This window comes from Eublepharis macularius, chromosome 2, assembly GCF_028583425.1.
Source record: "Eublepharis macularius isolate TG4126 chromosome 2, MPM_Emac_v1.0, whole genome shotgun sequence".
In the NCBI taxonomy this organism is placed as follows: Eukaryota; Metazoa; Chordata; class Lepidosauria; order Squamata; family Eublepharidae; genus Eublepharis; species Eublepharis macularius.
In genome coordinates, this window is record NC_072791.1 from 61,856,998 (window position 1) to 61,875,285 (window position 18,288).

An 18,288-nucleotide genomic window follows, 5' to 3' on the forward strand; every position below is an offset into this window, starting at 1 on the left:
GGCCAGTGGGGGCCCAACCTAGCCTTTAGTGTGGCCTCCTGGCAGAACTTCTCTGTCTTACAGGCCCGGCGGAAAGATAACAAATCCCGCTGGGCCCTGGTTTCCTCAGACAGAGAGTTCCACCAGGTCAGTGCCAGGACTGAAAAGGCCCTGGCTCTGGTTGAGGCCAGGCGGGCCTCCCTTGGGCCAGGGACCACCAACAGTTGTGTATTTGTTGAACGAAGCATCCTCTGGGGTACATATGGGGAGAGGCAGTCCTGCAGATATGCTGGGCCCAGGCTGCATAGGGCTTTATAGGTCAACACCAAAACCTTGAACCAGACCCAGTAGTCAACTGGTAACCAGTGCAGCTGGCGTAGTATAGGTGTTATATGTTCCCTAATCAGAACCCTTGCAATTACTTGCACAGCTGCATTTTGGACCAGCTGTAGCCTCCGGATCAGGCCCAGGGGAAGCCCTGCATAGAGCGAGTTGCAGTAGTCTAATCTAGAGGTGACCATTGCTTGGATCTCTGCAGTTAAATTATGGGTTGATAGGTAGGGGACAAGCTGCCGGGCCTGTCTTAGATAGAAAAATGAAGATCGGGCAACTGCTGCGACCTGTGCCTCCATAGTCAGGGAGGCATCCAGGATCACCCCCAGGCTCCTAACTCTCGAGACCGGCGGAAGTAGCGCTCCATCAAGAGCGGGGAGCTGGAGTCCCGTGCCCATGGCCCCCAGACCCACATGCAGGACTTCCGTCTTTGTGGGATTTAACTTCAACCGACTCTGCTTCAACCACCCAGTCACAGCTTCGAAGGCACGCTCTAAGACATCTGGGGCAAAGTCGGGCCGGCCATCCATCATCAGATATAGTTGGGTGTCATCAGCATATTGATGACACCCAAGTCCAATACTCCGCACCAGCTGGGCGAGGGGGCGCATATAAACATTAAACATTCAATCACACAATTATGTGTAATTGAATGGCTTTACAGTTCCTTCAGAATTCTGCACAGATTTTGTTCAAAGCACTTCACTTTCTGAAATTGTGTTTCCTTTATATGGCTTTGATTTACATTGGCTGTATTATTTTTTTTAGAGTAAACTTGATCAAGGTGAAAACTGCCTGTCCACTGCCCAGCCCTGTGATGTTGCAGGGCTTCTCAAACAGTTCTTCAGAGAACTGCCTGAGCCCATCCTCCCAAGAAATCTCCAGGAAGCTCTCTTCAAGGCCCAACAACTAGGCAGTGAGGAGAAGAACTCTGCCACTCTGCTGTTGTCTTGTCTTATGAGTGACAGAATAGTTGATATTCTGAGATATTTTTTCAGTTTTCTCAAAAAAGTGTCTCTGAGGTAAGCAGAGGATATTTTGAGTTGTATCCATGTGGCTTCCGACATGATATAATGATTTCCCCTGCATCCCCCTGCAGTCCTTTGTGACCTCTGGAAAGATGATGCTGGAAGTTATAAGACAAAAAACTATTGCCTCATTCTTCCACTCTCATGCAACAAAAAGCAATTAAAATTAGCAGGAAAAATACAAAGTGGTAAAGTCAGCGCACTGTCCTCTCCTCCATTTATTCCCACTCTTGAGCTTCTTGGGCAGGGCAGTCCTTATGCCCCAGATCAGACCTACTTCACTGTTCACCCTTTGCATGGGGTGGGACACAGGCTCAGGTTTTTGTTTATCTGCCTGTAGGGACCTCAACAAAAGACCGTATCTAATTGTACTGCTAAGGATCTCTTTGCCCTCTTGACTAATGAAGAAACCTGCCTTTTGATTTTTTGTTAAGTACGAAATTACTCAAATCCATGTCAAACTCCTCCAAAACGGTCATTCTCATTCTGCCCTCTTGTGTAGGGAACAGTATAATTTCTCCCATTTCAAATTTCCCTGATTTCACTCTTACTCTCTTTTCCCGATACTTTTTCTGAACCCCATCAGTCCAGTAGAACATAAAACATCTGCCCTCCTTACTGATCCTCACAAATGAAGAATAGTTTGAGACCCTCACCATGCTATCCTTAATTGATTCATACGTTGGCCTGGATCTCTCTTTTTTTTTGCAGGGAACTTAGTTTAGTTCTTCATTTTACTCTTTGTTGAAATTGTTGGTGAGCTTGAGAAAACTACTCCTTTAAAAGCTAATTGCAAAAGGAACAGTCTCCTGTTGTGTTCTTAATTAACCTATAAATCAAGAGAAAGTGTAATGTTGCAATTGGAACTCAGGTCAATAACAATGCAACATAATTCACTTCTAACTGAGATGACAGATTTCAAGATTTCGTTTGTGACATTACTGATTTGTGATTTCAGTTCCGCTGAGAACAAGATGGACAGCAGTAACTTGGCAGTAATTTTTGCTCCAAATCTCTTGCAGTCGAGTGATGCTGACAAAATGTCAGCTCACACCGACAGAAAACTTCGATTGCAAGCAGCAGTTGTACAGACACTTATCGACCATGCAGAAGAAATAGGTAAGGTGACAACATTTATCAGTGTGATTGGAAGCTTTTATGTAGTCATATTATTTCATATATAACACACACATTAATTGTTCCCTAATTCAGGACACATACCAAAGTTTATCCTGGAAAAGATACCTGCTATGCTTGGTATTGATGATTCTGTCTCTACTCCATCACTACAAGATTATGAAGAAAGTGAAGGTGAAACTCCTGGGGAACACAAGCGGAGGAGGAGACGGAGCATAGGAGGTAGGTGGATTGCCCTTATGAAACTGCTTCTTCAAAGTTAAACCTTTTTTCTTCAATCCTTTTGATACTGAATGATAGAACTGCACAGTGGCTCATTAGATTTAAGATTGTTTGGTTCTAATCAGTTCCTTGCCTGTGTGTGTTCAGCTTTTGGAGATGGGTTGCTGAATACTAAACTTATAGACAAGGTTTTTTTAATGTTTACTTGAAAGTAAGGCCTGCTGTGACTGCTCATTAGGGCATAGGATTGTAACGTAATAGTGGATAATACTTTAGTCTCACTCCCAGAGTGCTCTCTCAGTGAACTTTTTATCAAGTTGAATTAGTGGTAGTTGGGTAAAACAAAGCAGCCAAATAACTTAAAATGTCTCTGTGTTGCTTTCAAGCAATCCTTGACCAATGGCCTTTTGAAAGCAGAACGTTATCGAACTTTCTAGAACATAGTGATTGAATGTTGTGCTTAATTTTTTGGTCCTTTGTCAAGATTCTGATATAGTGTAAATAGTCCTGGCAGTCTCTCTAAGTAGGGATTTAATTTGTATTGTAAAGCGTTATGTCCATATCTAACCTAACCAATGTGAATATGAAAAAGGGTATTGATTGGATTCAAGATGTTGTTATATTAAATGTACATTTTTCTTTGTAGTGTGTATTACTTGTTAGTGTGTATTACTTGTTAGGTGGCAATATTTGATTGATAGCTATTAAGTGTGATGACTATTTCTGTCACATTGTCAAATATAATTAGAATAAAACACAATGATTAACATATAACAAATGGTACCCAAAGCTTCTAAATGCCAAAAATCCAGTGAAATGAATTTGTATGATCAATTGTTGGCTTCCCATTATGTATTTCAAGGATATTTTTTGCATCTCTAAATCTGTGTAAAGTGACTGTATGCAGATTCTTCTGCTTTTGTTTACGACTATCAGTTTGACACAGTCCCTTTTAATTACTGCATGAAACTGCTTTATATCAGGCTTTGCTGTGATTTCAAATTGCTGAAAGAAGACTGGAAAGATTTTTCTCTTTAGTTTAATATAAGTGGCTGGGATTCTGCTGAGAATTTCTCTGAGCACAAGGGGGGCATTTTTGCCCCCTCCCACTAAGCTATGCCTGAGGGTCCCACAAGAACAGCACTTTAGGCATGGACTTCTGTGGGAGGGGAGACTTGACAAAGATTGCTCATACTCCCCTGCATGCATGAAAATTCTCAGCAGGATCCAAGCACATCTGCTCCTCAACTATACCAGATAGGATGGGGATGGTAGAAGAACTAAAACTGTACTGAATTTTCCACTTCTACAAAAATCAACAAAGGGGCTTCTTGAAGAGCAAGAACCATGTGTCTCAACCAAATATTTGACAAACCAATGGTTGAGTTCTAGTGAAGTACTACTTGCTGCTGTGTCCTGCATGGTCTACTGTGCAATACTTCCATATTATTTGGAGATACATAATTGGATCCAAGGTCAGTTTCCATCAGCAGAAGGGGGGTTGATTTTGTCCCTTGTGTTGTTCCTGAGTGTCCACTTCCAGGGAGCTCAGTGGACTGCACAGGGAGAGAATAAGTAGGAAAGTTCTGTTTCAATAACTAAAGTTTGTAAACAGACCTTTGGGTCCAGCCCATTGAAGCTAATGTTCTATTAAGAATATTTTGTGCTTTTAAAAAGAATCCACGTTTCTGTCTTAAGAAACAGCAGGATCAATTTCCTGTTTGAAAGCTTGATTGCGTGGTGTGTCTTCAATTTCAGATATTGTTAGTGGGGCTCTGAATAAACTTAAATCTAACAGAACACCCTGCACCACACCTCAAAGAGATGAAAGTGGTAGGTATAGTGCATTTGCATGAAGCACTTAATGCGTTATGGTCTAACAAAACTGCGCCTGGATAGTGAGTGGCAGTTTTCTCTGCAAGCAAGTCTAATATTAACTTGCTTTGGTTCATCCTTATACTTTCTGTTGCACTGATTGACTAAAGAGCCTTTTAAATGGAAAGTGGGTTGCATTTGTTTGCTGCATACTAAAGCTTGGGTGCAGCTACTGTAGTTTTATATGCTTCTATATATGCTGCTTTGGAAACATTGCTTCCACCCCACTCAAACAATAGACTTGCCAAACTCTTTCCTTTGGTTGCAAATAGTATATATTTTGTCATCTACAGGCAGTGGTTTAACAATTTTTTTTCTTTTTAACAAATGACATTAAGGAAAGAAATCTGGGGAACAGAAAAATTTCAGCCATTGACTATCAATAATAAACCTTGTTAACTTTTGGGATCCTCAATATGTAAAACAGTTTTTAAATACAGAAGCAAACAACACATGTTGATAGTGAAGCAACAGAGAAACAATGGCCATTTCCACACACGTTGAATAATGCACTTTCAATGCACTTTCGTAATCCTTTAGAAGTGGATTTTTTGTTCTACACACGGAAAATCAGTTTCAAATCTTCACTAAAGAGTATTGAAAGTGGATTATCCAACGTGTGTTGAATCAGCCATTGTGTATAGCCAAATAATTTGCTAATGCAATAGGGTATTCAAAAATATAGTAGATGCAGACTGTCCCAGACACCATGGGTTAGATACTAATCTGCCAACAGCAGCTCTTCCTGCAGACACAGAATGCTCACCAAAATCAATTCATAGGATTCATTCTCATGTCATTCAAATTACTAATTACAGTCCTTGCAGAAAGGCACTGAACAGACCAGTCTGTATGTTGGCATAGAGAAACAGTTGTCTGTTTCCAGTGAAAGGTTCTAAGCCCCTCTACTCTGTGCCAACCGATGATAACTTGAAGGTCCATGGCTCAAATACACTACTTCTCAAAGGGAGGTTTGGCTCAAGGAATTCAGATTTGATTTTTTTTCATTTTTTCAACTGGCACATGAAATGAGGTCATTGCTAGTTAGCTAAATATGAAGGCTGGCCAAAATAATACCCTATGTATGTAAAATACCATCAAGTTGCAGCCAACATGAAAAACCTATAGAGTTTTCCAGGCAAGAGGCAAACAGAGAGAGTTTGCTACTGCCTGACCCTGTGTAGCAACCCTGGAGTTGGTGGTCTTCCATCCAAGTACTGATCAGGCCCGTTCCTTCTTAGCTTCTGAGATCTGGTGAGATCAGGCTTTCCTTGGCCATCCAGTTCAAGGAAAATAATACCTCGATGGCTATCTAATTGTTTCTCTTCATTATGAGCAGATGCCTCTCAGAACAGTTTTTCAGTTGATCCAAATTTTCAGTTTTTACTCAGGAAAGTGTTAATGTGTTTTCCCCTATAGATTTCTTGGCCTTTTTTCATGGACACTTACATCACTAACAACAGGAAGAAGCAGGCAACTCTTACTTAACCTCTTCTGTGTCCAGTTATCACATATGAAAATAATAGATGAGTGCCAGACCCGCTTTTAACCACTGCTGCAAATACAAGACTACTTCAACTATGTAACTATCATACTTTTGTGTACCATTTGATGACACCTGTTGCTTTCTTTACAGTATTTTCATCAGTGACCCCAATGATTGTTACTCCAAGTATTAAGCGTAAATGCCCTGCTGATTCCTGTCAAGGTTTCTCTAGCAAGAAAAGACGATCTCTCAGGCATAACTTGGCTCTTGAATTGCTACCGAGTAGCCTTTTTAGCATTAGTTCAACACCTGCATCAGGTAGAGTGATACTTACTCAAATAATTTTTTTCTGGTGTAAATTCAGATTTCTACTTAGTAACATTTCATTTTGTTAGCCTGACAAAAGCAAAGAGTTACTGCAGTGAAACACTCTTTAAAGCTAACAAACTTTGGCTCCTTAAATAATATGATACTTAACTGCTTAGCATTTGTGTAACACTTTCAGAGTCCAATGTAATTCTGATCAGCTGGGACAATCTAGACAATCAGGAGAATCATGGCAAAGATTTTTCTTGGCTTTTTTTCCCTAGCTGAGCTAGGACAATTTGACTACTCCCCCAGTTAAAAACTCTTTTGCATCTAGAAAACTAGCGTGTCAGAGAGAAGGGTTCCCCCTAGCTTCTACCTGAAGTAATGTTTTGCTAGGTGTACGGTGTTGGAGACTTTCTTAACCATTAAACTCTGCTTACTTTCACATGTATATTTGTACTTCTGGAGTTTATGGGCACCAGAGAGTATTTCAGGGTGTGTTTAGTCTCATTTTTATAGAAAAAGTGGCACCATACAGTATAACCCACCAGCAAGGTGAAATTAGCTCGTTATAGGGCTGTGGCTCCTCTTCCACCAGTTGATTAGAGCAGACCTAAGGTGTGTTAAATATTCTTTTGGGTGCTGCTGCTTCCCTAAGCCTATGCAACTATAAAAATGTTATTTTTTTTTCTAAACATTCTGTACTGCCTCTCCAAAATTCCTGCTCCAAGCGGCATATGAAATAAAACATACTAAAACAAAAGTAATTGACAATACATTATTTTTTTAAAACACCGTAAAACATTGAATAGTTTAAAATATGTCTCATAAAACAGTTCTCAGGCTAAAAGCAGACTAGAAACAATTTTTAAAAGATCAATCCTGGGTAAAAATAAACGTTTCTCCTAATATCTAAGACAGTAACGCAGGTGCCAGGTGAGCCTCGAGGGGAAGGCTGAGAGAGCCTGGTTTCTGGCCATGACCCACTTCACCTCTGAAGCTGAAAACACAGAGCTGGGTATGTGAGGACAATGTTTGATGGTGGCTTGCACAGTAGTGGAAGAATGAGTCCTTCATGTACTGTGGCCCCAAGCTAGTTTGGGACTTGAATGTAAGAACCAGCACTTTAGAAACTGAGAGGTAACAAGTTCACTTCTGTGAATGGATTGAACTATATGGTTAGAGAAATGACGTAACCAAGAATGGTTATTTTTCTGTATTTTAAACATATACAGAGGATATATGAGGGTGAGTGCATGTGTTAAGAGCATCTTTTTTTCTGCAGGAAATAAAGATTTTGGAATAAGCAGTTATCGAAAAATGTGTTGGAGTCCCTTACTCCTTGCCAATGGAGGCTAAGATGTTGGATTTTAAATGAAAAATTACTTTGTAGTAACTTTGCCAATATATACTTTTCAATTTTATGTTCTTCAGCTCAGTTTGAAGCAAGTCCTTGCATATCTCTTGAGGCAACTCAGAGTTCACCATCTACCTCAGCCACTAGTAACAAACAGTTGCCTAGCATAGGAAGCCGAAGAAGCAAAAGGATTGCCAGCAAAAAAGTTCACAGGTAAGTTTATCAAAACGCTGCCCCCAGGTTCTGTGGCTTTAGTTCTTTGAAAGATGAAGCTGAGATCTTTTGGGTTTCCTGATTGGGTTCGTCTCTGTGGATTGTCAGCTTTAATTTTAAAAATCTTTTTTGTTTTAAGAACAGTCTTCCCCCTTAGGTCTCACTTTTTAATTTTTTTTTAAAGTATAAACACTCTGTTTATCCTGAAGGGATCTTTTATTGTATATAAACTGCTGCATTAAGAATATGCAATGTAAAATTAACATTACTTTCTTTCAGGGTTGAGTCTGGAAAAATGGGTTGTTTTTCTCCTAAGATTAGCCGGAAAGAAATGGTGCGCAGGTCGTTGCGATTAAAGTTCAGTTTGGGAAAGAGCAGCAAGGAGGTACTATATAGACTTTTATTTTCTTATTTTGTTCTGTAACAGAAGCCTATTCTGTGATGGTTATTTTCAGGTCTTTTGAAGTCCATTTCTTAATTTTAACAAAAAGTTGCTACTAAAATTATATATAGATAATTATAGATAATAGATACATAATAGATACATATTAAACACAGTTGCTGTGTTAAACCCCATTTAGTGCTTTGTTTAGGAGTAAAGAGCGGACAGATCATGATCATATTTAATATGTAATCCTTGGGTTGCAGTATCATTCTCCAGGCAATGTCTTCTGAAGAGCTGTGACTTTTAATAAGAGACTCCAATGCGAGCCTACAGCAATTTTGATAAGACACAATGGCTTGGATCCAGCAACGGGCAAGAAGAAACATAAATGGACATAAATGTTTGCATGCGATCTTACACAAGCTGAAATGCAAGTGGGGCTATATTAACCTTTACTTAGTACAAGTGGCTGCCATTATCTAGTGCAGGCAGAAATTTTGCCCTGGATCCAACCCAGTAGCTGTGGCAAAAGTTCCAAAGCCTAAAAGATGCATGCTGAAATAGTGCATTAACCATATGGAGATCTTTGTCACTGCCATTCTCTGTCTCCCACACATAATCTTACTTGCTTTTCGGTTCTGCATAACTCTGCATTCCTCCTCCCCTTCCCAGAGCCTCACATCACTACTTTGGCCTCTGTCTCTTGCCCTATCTACCGTTTCTCTTTCCTGACCATAGGCCATTAATCCCACATATCTGTGTCTCAAGGGCCTGGAGATGAGTACTGCTACTAGAGTTGCTGTATGTTCCCAAGTTCTTATATTTGGAAAGAGGATGGAAACCTCGCAAGGCCACGCAAGCCTTTGTGGTGTTCCTAGCACACACATATGATGGGGTAGCATCATTCTTCTGTGTTTCCTTAAATTGTAAAAACATTTGTAGAATCAACATGAAATGTTGACTTCTTTTTTTTAAACTAAAAAGAATACTGCAGTAGGGCATCCAGTTACCACCAGATCTGAAAATATTGGTCGTCGACTTGCAAGTCAACAAGACACAGAGAGTGGAGCAGATTCTGTAAAGACCATTGCATTATTAAGCCCGTGTGCTGGTGACTCTAAAACGAAGAAAGGTAAACTTGTTAAAAATGTCACGCTGCTTACTATGTCTTGTTAAATGGTAGAAAAAGAATTAGAATCTTAAGGAAAAGGAAATACTTTATAGTAGATATAAAGATACTCGGTCCCTTGAATTGAGGGAGAAAACAGTGCAAGTTTGTAGAGCCACTAGATGAATATTTTCATCAAACAGGTTTGGCATGAGATTTCTGACTTTACTTTATGTCAAGTTTTTCATAAAAATATGAAAGCAAGCTCCATAGTTCAGGAGTTTAAAATATTTTATATGTAACATTTTATGTGTATATGATTTAAGTAGACATTTGATCTAGATGCCTAGAAAAAGTGTTCATGAAGACTCAAGATTTTACCTTGCCTAATAATTTAGGAGGCAATCTCATCTCCTTATTCTACTTGGATGCGTTTCTACTCCTGGCTTCTCTTCCTGCTGTTATGCACCTGCTCTACACTGCCTGGCTGCTCTTACGGGGTTTTGTGCCTTTTGGTCTTAAAATGGGCAATTATGTAGGTTGCAGTTCATGACTCCTTTTCTGCTCTTGCACATCAAAAGGAAAAAATAGGCAAGAAGCTGAGGTGGCTCCAAGCTAAAAGAATGCACATGCTGAAGGAGAGTTTAGTAAGCAGCCCTACTGTGTTGTTTCCTGATGGGCTAGTGCAATAGCAAGTTGTCCCAAACATGGGTGCACTCTGTCTTTACAGACAATAGAGACAAGATGTCCCTTTAACAAACTGAATAAGATAGTCCCTATATTTCATTACATATGACCAGGGCTCTGCAAATGACTATTCCTCAGTTAATGCTCTAAATGTGTTGAGGTGTTTGCATCATAATGGGGCAAGAGCAGAGCAGCTGCTATATTTGCCTGTCTTGTAGATAAGTCCTCTCCTGGAGACAATTTCTCTTTCTTATGGCATTATCATTTGTTTTAATGTGCAGGAGTATAACTGGCTGAATTTTTTAAAGAAGTATTACATTTCTTTAGGTTCCAAAAACATCAGCAAGTCAGAGGAGAACCTGTTAATTCCAAATCACCTTGATGAAAGACGCTATCGAATGTCCTGGACAGGTCCCAGTACCACAAAACCTCAGGAAACCAGTAACAGTGGTGCTGTTTTAAAGGCATGTCTTGAAGATGAAGCCTGTTCTTCAGAGCCTGCTCTTACTACTAGAAAATATTCAGCCCTTACTGCTGTGCCCAGGCCCACTGAAGCAAGTACTGAACAGGACAGCAATAAACAACAAACTTCATTCTGTGAGGAAGAAAATAATTTGACAGACACTTTATTGAAAATTAAGAAAGCGTTTTCCGAATCTGGAAGTAACCTTCATAACTTATGTGAAACAGAACCTTCACAATTAAATTTAACACAAGAAATGGCATGTATGTCAGAAAGCGTGGAGAGACAGTGTTTAAAAGTTCAGGAAATGGCAGAGGTAGAAAAGGAGAGTCTGCTTGCTAACTCTGCGAATGAACTCAGTGCCACTAACAAACCTCAGTCAAACATGGATGAAATGAAAACTGTGGAGGGACCCTTCTTACAAAATACTTCATTGCCTGATCATCCGGTCTATGAATTAAGCAAAAGTGGTGACTCAGTACAAGAGGACCAGCCAACTGAGCTGATTTTTCCAGGTGACCATTTGAATACTATACACACTCTGCAAAAAGGAATTCTAGAATCAAATTGGCAATTCACCACAGAAGGTATTGTTGAAGATAACACATTAAAATTCTGTAATTCAGAGAAAAAGACTGAGGAACTTGTTGGAAAAAAAGGAGAGCTACTTCTCTCTCAGCTGCCAGAAGTTGAAGACAGGAGCAGCAAACTGTACCTGCATATGGAAACTTTTGAAAAATCCAAACCTTCACCTTCAGGAAAGGTTGCTGACCATATACATTGGTTCAACAAACTGTCATTGAATGAACCCTGCTCTGCAACCAAACCCAAACCATCTCTGAAGTTTCAACGTACCCCTGTCCGTCAGTCTGTAAGGAGGATGAACTCCCTCTTGGAGGCTAATAGGCAAGCAGTTACCTGCAGACTAATGAAATCTGGTGATGGGTATCCCCTTGTTAAGTCAATGAGTTTTGAAACCGCACTACCCTCCTTTGCAGAAGGTGCCTCCAGTACATCTACAATTTCACTACCTTCTGAAGCAATGAACAAGCAAATATGTACATGTGATCAGCTTGCTTTGTCTTCCAAATCTTACTCACAAGTGATACATTCAATAGAACAAGCTGGAAACCTTGATAAAACATGCAAAGAGAAATTGATTTCTTATAACCAATCCAAATCTGTCCTTGAAGACCTCACAAATCATGAAACACCAAAAACAGTTGTAAGAGCGAACACAAGTATGAATGTTTCAGTTGCTACACCTGATAAATGTGCTTTTAGAAAGACCTTGGCAGAAAAAAAGCCTCGTTACAGAGGGTCTCCAAAGAACCCAATTTCCACAACTCAGCTTCTTCCAATTATTAAGCCTCTTGATTTATAGGTTTAACAACAACCAATTCTAATCCTGCTTACTTGGATGTCCTTTTTATTTCAGTGAGCTCTTGCATCAAGGTACACGTTTAGGATTGTAGCCACATCCTGTTGAATGATTACTTAACTCTGTTTTTAGAAAAAAAATTAAAGAATGGTTTAGTTCTCCTTAAATACACCTGTCCCTTGAATCTGCTGCAAATATCAGTGGTGACTGAAGCTTAAACAAGTAAATTCTGTTAATATAAAGGATAGCTCTACCTCTGTGGCTTCTGATAGGTTATATACTAATTTTGTATTTTGAATGGAATTTCTGGAGGGGGCAGATTTGCTAGTGCTGCCGGCTGCTGTAATTTGAAATGTCAAGTATCGGGGAATCTGTCTTCTAGAAACCTGACAGTTAAAACTGAGTAGCCCTTCTTAGCAAAGTATAGACCTTATATTTGGGGAGCCTTTTTTCACAGCCTTGAGTTTTGCAATACAGCCAGCTGCTGCAACATTCACACGTATGTGAAACAGTACTGTGTTCCAATTTCTGTGAACAACAGCAACCATGTGGGAAACCAAGAGCTTGTGTATTTCTGAAAGCAAGTGAATTTTTGTAAACTAAAGCAACTGGCCACCCAGTAAAATGTTAGCAGCTCTTAGACATTTTTCTAGGTAGTCAGCTGTCTAATTTTATGTACATTGGGGCTTCTAGCACACTGTAGAATATTCTGATGCAGCTATACTATGTAACTGGGGAGAGGGACAAAAATAACCTGCAGGTCTTAATTTTTTAATTTTTTTTAGAGAAATACAGCCAACTGTATAATTCTAAAATATAAAATATGCTGATTATGTCACTGAAATAAAACAAACTGTAAAAAGCCATACTGTTCATTTGCACAAATGGATACTTACAATGGTCTGATCTTTTATTGAAAATGGTCATCGGTTATCCAGTGTAAAAATTATTTAAACTTGAAACTGATTTTTCTTTAGCTTTCTGTACACTTTGATTTGCAATGGGAGTGTTAAGCTCCTGTCTCTTTGAAATAAAAAAAAGCTTTTAACTTTTTCTGTAACTCTGTAAATGGTTATTACTATGAAGTACCAATGCTGAGTTTGTTATACTTGCACACCTGAAGTATCAATGTAGTGGCAGCTATATGTCTGCCTAATTTGTCACTGAGACACCTAACTAATGTTGAAAATGTCCATATGTGCCACTTCAGTGTATAAATCACTGTTTCCATCCTTTCTTGAAGTTGGGTGACTTTGTTCAAATTGATGAACAATTTTCTTTTCGAGAGTCAGTTGTATAAAGTGGGGTCTGTCACTAGAACAACCCTGCCCCAGGCTCCAGCAGATCAAATATTAGAAAATGACATGGAGCAGGAAAGCATCAGGCAATTGCAAGAAACAGGACTGCTGCAGAACCAGCTTTTCTATTGGTTGAATCAAATTTTTAAATAATTTAAATAAAAGTTCCCAAAGAAACTGTCTGCCAAAACCTGCACATATCAGGTGTGCAAGGTTTGGAATCTTGGCAACCAACTCCTAGAATTAGCCACACAAAAGTACTAGCCTTTGTAGGGCTAATGCAGATCTTATGTTTACCTTTTATTTTCTTGTTGAAAGTGCTTGCTTAAGATTCTTGATTCAAAATGTTTTAGCTGGTAGATTTCCTAATTCAAACTCATTTTGTATTCTACAATTTAGAAATAATATTAACCTGGGGATGCATAACTAAAGGAAGAGTCCTTAAACGAATCTGCCTGAACTGTACCCTGCTGACAGTTCCAAAGGATACTCCTTTTATTGAACAGTAGTAACAGGTAAAGTAAGAACTGGAGCTGCAGCTTTAAGGTCAACATAGCCAGCAAAACGTAGCGATAGAATACTTAGAGGGGGTAGAACAGAATGCAACACTTCAAACTACTGCTACAAGATACCATGGTAATGTAAAAATCCCTAAAATCCAACACTGTCCTTGCTATGCTAGTTTACAAAGTTTTCTTGTTTTAAACAAGCATGTGGTTCACCACCTGCAGTATGGTAGTTTAATCCACTCTACAGCCTAAGCAATCTGCCTCATTCTACTCCCTGCATTAGATGTAGGCAAAACTTAGTTGTCTGTGCAGACACTAAGAAAGCCACTAATGCAGTGCAAAAGGGATGTTCTGATCATCGAAGCTCCTTATTCTGTTAAAATCTGGCAAGCAACTACAGAATCCCCTGACCAGAAAGGGCCAGCTGAATCTGAGTGGGACTCCCCCAAAATCTTGGAGGGTAGAGATAAGTATACATAAGGGAATTGAGACTTGCAGCATGTGTTTGACTAGCTAGTATTTGCCTAAATGATGACTGATTACAAAGAGAATAACAAAATGAATTGAAGTTATTTGTCCAGCCATAGAAAAAGAAAAGTCAGAGCCTAGGTAGATGGTGATCAATGTGTCCTTGGTTGCATTGTGGGAGTTGAAGCTGACAGCTTGGAAGCATTTACAACTGTGGAGCACCTAATGCTTTTAGTACTGCTTGACTTCCAGCATGGTGGAAGGTTTAAAAAAGGTAAAGGTGCAAGCACCGAGTCATTACTGACCCATGGCGGGGGGGGGGGGGGATTGCATCACGTTTTCTTGGCAGACTTCTTACGGGGTGGTTTGCCATTGCCTTCCCCAGGAAACTGGGTGCTCATTTCACCGACCTCGGAAAGATGGAAGGCTGAGTCAACCTTGAGCCGACTACTTGAACCCGTCTTCCGCCATGATCGAATTCAGGTCTTGAGCAGAGCTTGGGCTGCAGTACTGCAGCTTACCACTCTGTGCTACAGGGCTGCCAAAGGTACCCAAATATTTTCTAAGGACATGGCATAAACTGTGTGTGCGGGGGGCAGAAAGAGGAACCTAGTTAAAAGGCGGGGAGAATCTCAGCGAGTGTGACCCTACCAGGAAAGATTCTGTCTGGAAGCAGACTGTATGGAATTTCAAACAGTACAAAGGAGAGAAATGGAGAGGGAGAGCAGGGATTTGATTTGCAAGAAGCAGAGGTTGCTACATAGTAACTTTAGGTTGTGTTTCAAGTCCTTTGACCTAGAAAGAAAGAAACAGAGCGGAACTACAAGTGACAAAAAGGCACAGGTTGGACACTTGTCAGCTTCCCTCAAGTTTTGATGGGAAATGTAGGCATCCTAGTCTTGCAGCTTGGCTCTCTGACTGCTGTCCAATGGACTTTTCAACTGTCACTTGTCCAACATTCTGCTAAGCTGCCTACATTTCCCATCAAAACTTGAGGGAAGCTGACAAGTGTCCAACTTGTGCCTTTTGTCACTTGTAGTTCCGCTCTCAGTTTCTGTCTATTAAGCCCTGATAAGAGTAAAAATATAAAATGATAACATCCGACTTATATACCACCCTTCAAGACAACTTAAAACCCACTTAGAGTGCTTTACAAAGTATGTCATTATTATCCCCACAACAATCACCCTGTGAGGTGGGTGGGGCTGAGAGAGCTCCAAGAAGCTGTGACTGACCCAAGGTCACCCAGCTGGCTTCAAGTGGGGAATCAAACCTGGTTTTCCAAATTAGAGTCCTGCTGCTCTTAAGCACTATACAAAGTGTTGAACTAAGAGTACTTCCATCTGTGGAAGGTAGAGCCAGTGGTTTGGGGGAAAAGAATAATTAGGGTAACGGAAAGCCAATCCAGTTTCTAAGAAGAGAAGTTGTAAATCTTCTGAAAGCAACTCAAAACATCTATAAGTTGCTATAGGAGCAAGGAGTTGGAAACCGCTCCCAAAGTGCCCTCCAGTGAAGGAAAGGGCTTGCTTTTTGAGATAAACCAAGACCATGCTGGGGTGAAAGTATTTGTTTCACATTGTGCTAATCTGCACACTGGTGACATTTAAAGTGGGAACAAATACCACTGATGATTTTGTATCAGTCAACTAGTAAGGTTTGCCAGAATCTAAAAAGAGAAAATTGCCTTTTAAGAGCTTTCCTTTACTGGAACCCAATGAGCCAGCAGAGAACTATGCTATTCTTATGTACCATCCGGAACATGAACAGAAGGAAACTGTGCAGGGGAGGGAGATGCTAAAGTTGGGCTGTTTCCCTTAAGGTGACAGAAGGAAGTTGTGAACTCTGTCAATGAACTCAAGGAGATCTCTGCTTGGTCTCCTATTGTGCTCTATAGGCTAAGGGATGTATTTGTTACAGCAAGGAATGCAGTTGATCCAAGCAGATGATATGTCAAAACAAATGAAATTGCTGTTTGATTTGTCAAGTGTTGGAGGAAATAAAGTAACGGAATGAAAGTCTTCAAAGCTGAACCTCACCTTTCTAGAACTCTAGTGGGTCATTCTGAATGCAGTTTATTTCTGGTGGACTATGCATAAAACTCATATCAACTTGTATTTATTACTCCCAAGCCAGTGATGTATCTCTGGAAGAGATTGTGCCAAGTGCAGTGCTTATGAGGTTAAACAGTAAAAGAGGTTAAACCTAGCACTGTTGGTCCAGAGGAAAATCCTAAAAGAAACCAAAGTAGTATTTGAGGTTTCCCGAACTCTTCATCTGTCGGCATTTTTTTAAAGAGGAAAGGGAAAAAAGATGTTTGAGTCATGATCTCTAAGGCCTCCTGTCTTTCTTGTGTAAAATGGCTGTTAGATTTCAATAGATGGTGGTGGAGCTGTTACCTACTTTCAATTTGGCCTTCTGGGAAAGGTGGAGAGAGGTAAATGGCAGCTTCCAGTTGCAAATATTTAAAAAGCGATCAATCAAATGTCTTTAGAATGCAAAGCTGAATGCATAGATAACACAGGTACCTTTAAAAGGCTGGGTGCACATGGAAATACTATCGTGTTAACAATACAGGAGATTAATTTTAGATGATACACTAGGTAAAGAGTCAAAAGAAGACAATGTGGGTATTATCTACAAATAGGCAAAACCCCCAAGCACTTTTTCTTTAGTTACATCTGGAGGAAGTGTTTACTCCTGATGTAATTTTTCCCCTCCATTCTGTGTGTATCTAAGCATCCATGGTAACACAGTTCCCAGACATTAAGGTTTCTAGTCACATGCAAATGAGCAATTATATACAGACTTTTTACAGGAATTGATTTTGTTTTCCTTGAGTGAAGAAACCTTACCCACAATATCACTCAGGTGACAGGTTTTTGCACATCTTGAATATGACTATTCCAGCCTTTACACAGTATTTTAAGGTATTTTGTTCCCAATTAAAAGGGATTATATGGTGTAATCAGGTCTTGGTTTAAGAATGCTCTAGATTAGAATGTTTTGGATCCATAATTTAATTCTGATCATGTGATTCCTAGGGGTTTAAAAACATTTCCAATAAATGTGTTGTCAATAAAGTAATAGGAAATGAATGAGCAACTTTTAATTTGGTGTGTGAAATGCAGGGCTTTTTTTCAGGGGGAACGCGAGGGAACGGAGTTCTGGAACCTCTTGAAAATGGTCACATGGCTGGTGGCCCCGCCCCCTGATCTCCAGACAGAGGGGAGTTTAGATTGCCCTACGCGCTGAGCGGTGCATAGGGCAATCTAAACTCCCCTCTGTCTGGAGATCAGGGGGTGGGGCCACCAGCCATGTGACCATTTTCTCCAAGGGCAAACCACTGAGTTCCACCACCTCTTTTCCCAGAAAAAAAGCCCTGATGAAATGTACTCTAGAGCTAAGCCAGGTAGTGAACATAAATTTGCCTTCCCTTTGAATTTCTGCTGCAGTGTATCAAAACTTGTTGTTCTGTGAAACCAAATAAAGATGTTTTTGTTATTTGTTATTATTAATTTATAGTCTGCTTTTCTCACTGAGGGTGGATCAGTGCGAGTGAGAATACAATATAATCAACAGCTAGGACATTCACTGAGCAAAGTACAATAATGAACAGTTAGGAGTCGGGCATTCAGTGAAAGAGATATGGTAGCAGAAAATTTGAAAAAACAAGCATAAAGCCAGGCACAGAGATGAAATCTTTCTGAAACAAAGCATAACTAATTTACACAGCATGTTTAGCAACATGGAAACCCCCTAGTAGACACATGTCTACATCAGCAGACTGTACTAAGCAGAATAGTATATAGTCCCTGTCCCTATCAATGCATCTTTCCGAGCTATTTCTTACAACACAGCCCTATAATTTGTGTAGAAAGCACTCCTGAATAGTTCGGTTTTGCATAGTTTGCAGAAAGCTAGTAGAGTGGGAGCTTTCCTGTCCTCAGATGGGCCATTCCATAAGCTGCATGTGTGCAGGCAGCTGTTAATTTTGCCCAACAGCAGGGTGGTATCTGCAGAAGGCTCTATCCATTGGAGTGAAGCTGCTAT

At 40.0% G+C, this 18,288-nt stretch overlaps 1 protein-coding gene across 1 annotated transcript; it reads left to right on the forward strand.

Annotated features, from left to right (window-relative positions):
* Positions 1-2,299: 2,299 nt before the first annotated feature.
* Positions 2,300-13,016, forward strand: ARHGAP11A (Rho GTPase activating protein 11A). The gene is made up of 7 exons (XM_054972804.1): positions 2,300-2,459; positions 2,553-2,699; positions 6,211-6,378; positions 7,804-7,939; positions 8,219-8,324; positions 9,309-9,456; positions 10,447-13,016. Exons 1-7 carry the CDS (start codon positions 2,315-2,317, stop codon positions 11,964-11,966), a joined length of 2,370 nt encoding a protein of 789 aa, XP_054828779.1. The 5' UTR covers positions 2,300-2,314; the 3' UTR covers positions 11,967-13,016.
* The last annotated feature ends 5,272 nt before the right edge of the window (positions 13,017-18,288 follow it).

Excerpts from the sequence above, each read along its gene's own strand:
- ARHGAP11A (XM_054972804.1), top strand. The coding sequence starts at position 2,315 with ATGGACAGCAGTAACTTGGCAGTAATTTTTGCTCCAAATCTCTTGCAG. Across the intron at positions 2,460-2,552 it reads CGACCATGCAGAAGAAATAG|GACACATACCAAAGTTTATC; the intron begins GTAAGGTGACAA and ends TCCCTAATTCAG. Across the intron at positions 6,379-7,803 it reads TAGTTCAACACCTGCATCAG|CTCAGTTTGAAGCAAGTCCT; the intron begins GTAGAGTGATAC and ends TATGTTCTTCAG.